The sequence below is a fragment of the Sinocyclocheilus anshuiensis genome, unplaced genomic scaffold (assembly GCF_001515605.1).
Source record: "Sinocyclocheilus anshuiensis isolate Anshui unplaced genomic scaffold, SAMN03320099.WGS_v1.1 scaffold1649, whole genome shotgun sequence".
Classification (NCBI taxonomy): domain Eukaryota; kingdom Metazoa; phylum Chordata; class Actinopteri; order Cypriniformes; family Cyprinidae; genus Sinocyclocheilus; species Sinocyclocheilus anshuiensis.
The window spans coordinates 58,369-61,781 of NW_015540982.1; the positions used below are offsets into that span (position 1 = coordinate 58,369).

Genomic DNA, 3,413 nt, shown 5'->3' on the forward strand with positions numbered 1-3,413 from the left:
TAGTTATCATTAGTTATCATTATCGTTATCGTTAGTTATTACAATTATCATTAGTTATCATTATCATTATCGTTAGTTATTAGTTATCATTAGTTATCGTTATCGTTAGTTATTAGTTATCATTAGTTATCGTTATCATCGTTAGTTATTAGTTATCATTAGTTATCGTTATAGTTATCGTTATAGTTAGTTATCATTATCGTTAGTTATTAGTTATCATTAGTTATCGTTATAGTTATCGTTATAGTTAGTTATCATTATCGTTAGTTATTAGTTATCATTAGTTATCGTTATAGTTATCGTTATAGTTAGTTATCATTATCGTTAGTTATTAGTTATCATTAGTTATCGTTATAGTTATCGTTATAGTTAGTTATCATTATCGTTAGTTATTAGTTATCATTAGTTATCGTTATAGTTATCGTTATAGTTAGTTATCATTATCGTTAGTTATTAGTTATCATTATCGTTATCGTTAGTTATTACAATTATCATTAGTTATCGTTATCATTATCGTTAGTTATTACAGTTATCATTAGTTATCGTTATAGTTAGTTATCATTATCGTTAGTTATTAGTTATCATTAGTTATCGTTATCATTATCGTTAGTCATTACAATTATCATTAGTTATCGTTATCATCGTTAGTTATTACAGTTATCATTAGTTATCATCATTAGTTATCATTATCGTTATAGTAATCAGTCATCATTACAGTTATCGTTAGTTATCATTATCGTTAGTTATTACAGTTATCATTAGTTATCTTATTGTACAGTTATTATAGTTGTTATTATTATAGTTATCGTTGTTCCTGTTGTGAACGAGCTTTACTCTGAAGTGGCAATGAAAGTACGACACTGTATGATGAAACATTCCTTTTTTAATGTCCTTAAAGCATCAAACATGTAAAACACAAACACATCAGCGTAGCATCGAGCATAGAGAGTTCGTGAGTTTAGCGATGCGCCGGTCGACTAATCGCTACTATTCTCCCGCGAGTCTGGCATTCATCAGTCCTGGTTGCGCTCGTTCTGGCCCGTCCATTTGCGTCTCTGTGCTTTGGTGGATTTTGCCTTCCGCAACTTCTTGTTGTGAGTGAATGGTGATGACTTCCAGTCGCTCTGATGGTTTCTCCGCCTCATTTCCTCTTTGGGCTTCCGCTTCCTCCTCTTCTTCTTCTGTTTAGAGAGACTGTTCAGTGACGCCGTGAGCCTCTGGATCCTACAGACACACAGATAATGAATCAGACACGACTCCTCGAACAAATCATTCAGGAGTCAAGTTACATTCTGATTCAACACGGATCAATATTAATCAATCAGTCAGTACTTTTCAGACATGAGGGGGTTTCCAGCTGTCTTCGGGCGGGCCTGTATTTTTTCACCATCCTTCTCCTCCTCACGCTCTTCATTTCTCTGCAGAAACGACACACACACACACACACACACACTGTTAAGCGGTCTAACCTCGTTCATTAGCGAGCAGCTGATTGGACAGTGAAGGTCACCTGATCTGGCTCCAGTAATCTGTCTGCTGATAGGTCGAGGTCGCTGATGGTCGTCACGGTGACGGTGTGGTTGGGATGGTCATACTGAACGCTCTCTTTCGTGGCTGTGATGGCGTCCACCAGCTCGTCTGCTTCATCTACGCACAAACACGTCACATGACCTCACACACACACACACACACACACACACACACCCACACTCACACACATGCACACAAACTCTCTCTCACACACACACTCACGCTCACACACACACACTCTCTCATATAGTTATCGTTATAGTTAGTTATCATTATCGTTAGTTATTAGTTATCATTAGTTATCGTTATCGTTAGTTATTAGTTATCATTAGTTATCGTTATCGTTAGTTATTAGTTATCATTAGTTATCGTTATCGTTAGTTATTAGTTATCATTAGTTATCGTTATCGTTAGTTATTAGTTATCATTAGTTATCGTTATCGTTAGTTATTAGTTATCATTAGTTATCGTTATCGTTAGTTATTAGTTATCATTAGTTATCGTTATCGTTAGTTATTAGTTATCATTAGTTATCGTTATCGTTAGTTATTAGTTATCATTAGTTATCGTTATCGTTAGTTATTAGTTATCATTAGTTATCGTTATAGTTATCGTTATAGTTAGTTATCATTATCGTTAGTTATTAGTTATCATTAGTTATCGTTATCATTATCGTTAGTTATTACAGTTATCATTAGTTATCGTTATAGTTAGTTATCATTATCGTTAGTTATTAGTTATCATTAGTTATCGTTATCATTATCGTTAGTTATTACAGTTATCATTAGTTATCGTTATAGTTAGTTATCATTATCGTTAGTTATTAGTTATCATTAGTTATCGTTATCATTATCGTTAGTCATTACAATTATCATTAGTTATCGTTATCATCGTTAGTTATTACAGTTATCATTAGTTATCTTATTGTACAGTTATTATAGTTGTTATTATTATAGTTATCGTTGTTCCTGTTGTGAACGAGCTTTACTCTGAAGTGGCAATGAAAGTACGACACTGTATGATGAAACATTCCTTTTTTAATGTCCTTAAAGCATCAAACATGTAAAACACAAACACATCAGCGTAGCATCGAGCATAGAGAGTTCGTGAGTTTAGCGATGCGCCGGTCGACTAATCGCTACTATTCTCCCGCGAGTCTGGCATTCATCAGTCCTGGTTGCGCTCGTTCTGGCCCGTCCATTTGCGTCTCTGTGCTTTGGTGGATTTTGCCTTCCGCAACTTCTTGTTGTGAGTGAATGGTGATGACTTCCAGTCGCTCTGATGGTTTCTCCGCCTCATTTCCTCTTTGGGCTTCCGCTTCCTCCTCTTCTTCTTCTGTTTAGAGAGACTGTTCAGTGACGCCGTGAGCCTCTGGATCCTACAGACACACAGATAATGAATCAGACACGACTCCTCGAACAAATCATTCAGGAGTCAAGTTACATTCTGATTCAACACGGATCAATATTAATCAATCAGTCAGTACTTTTCAGACATGAGGGGGTTTCCAGCTGTCTTCGGGAGGGCCTGTATTTTTTCACCATCCTTCTCCTCCTCACGCTCTTCATTTCTCTGCAGAAACGACACACACACACACACACACACACTGTTAAGCGGTCTAACCTCGTTCATTAGCGAGCAGCTGATTGGACAGTGAAGGTCACCTGATCTGGCTCCAGTAATCTGTCTGCTGATAGGTCGAGGTCGCTGATGGTCGTCACGGTGACGGTGTGGTTGGGATGGTCATACTGAACGCTCTCTTTCGTGGCTGTGATGGCGTCCACCAGCTCGTCTGCTTCATCTACGCACAAACACGTCACATGACCTCACACACACACACACACACACACACACACACACACACACACACACACCACACACGC

The 3,413-nt window shown here is 37.3% G+C and overlaps 2 protein-coding genes across 2 annotated transcripts in view; both read right to left on the reverse strand.

Moving 5' to 3' along the window:
* Nucleotides 1-865: 865 nt before the first annotated feature.
* LOC107690117 (nucleolar protein 12-like) lies at nucleotides 866-1,672 on the reverse strand (the record flags this gene model as incomplete). The annotated part of the gene is made up of 3 exons (XM_016488353.1): nucleotides 866-1,224; nucleotides 1,333-1,418; nucleotides 1,511-1,672. Coding segments are annotated over 3 exons (459 nt in total), but the record flags the coding sequence as incomplete, so codon positions are not given.
* Nucleotides 1,673-2,549: 877 nt separating this feature from the next.
* LOC107690115 (nucleolar protein 12-like) overlaps nucleotides 2,550-3,413 on the reverse strand; it is a 5,542-nt gene continuing 4,678 nt past the window's right edge. Inside the window, exons 4-6 of the mRNA XM_016488351.1 lie at nucleotides 3,195-3,331; nucleotides 3,017-3,102; nucleotides 2,550-2,908 (exon numbers count right to left, since the gene is read on the reverse strand). Coding sequence (XP_016343837.1) covers nucleotides 2,698-2,908; nucleotides 3,017-3,102; nucleotides 3,195-3,331 — 434 coding nt within the window. The 3' untranslated portion in view covers nucleotides 2,550-2,697. The remainder of the gene's footprint in view (nucleotides 2,909-3,016; nucleotides 3,103-3,194; nucleotides 3,332-3,413) is intronic.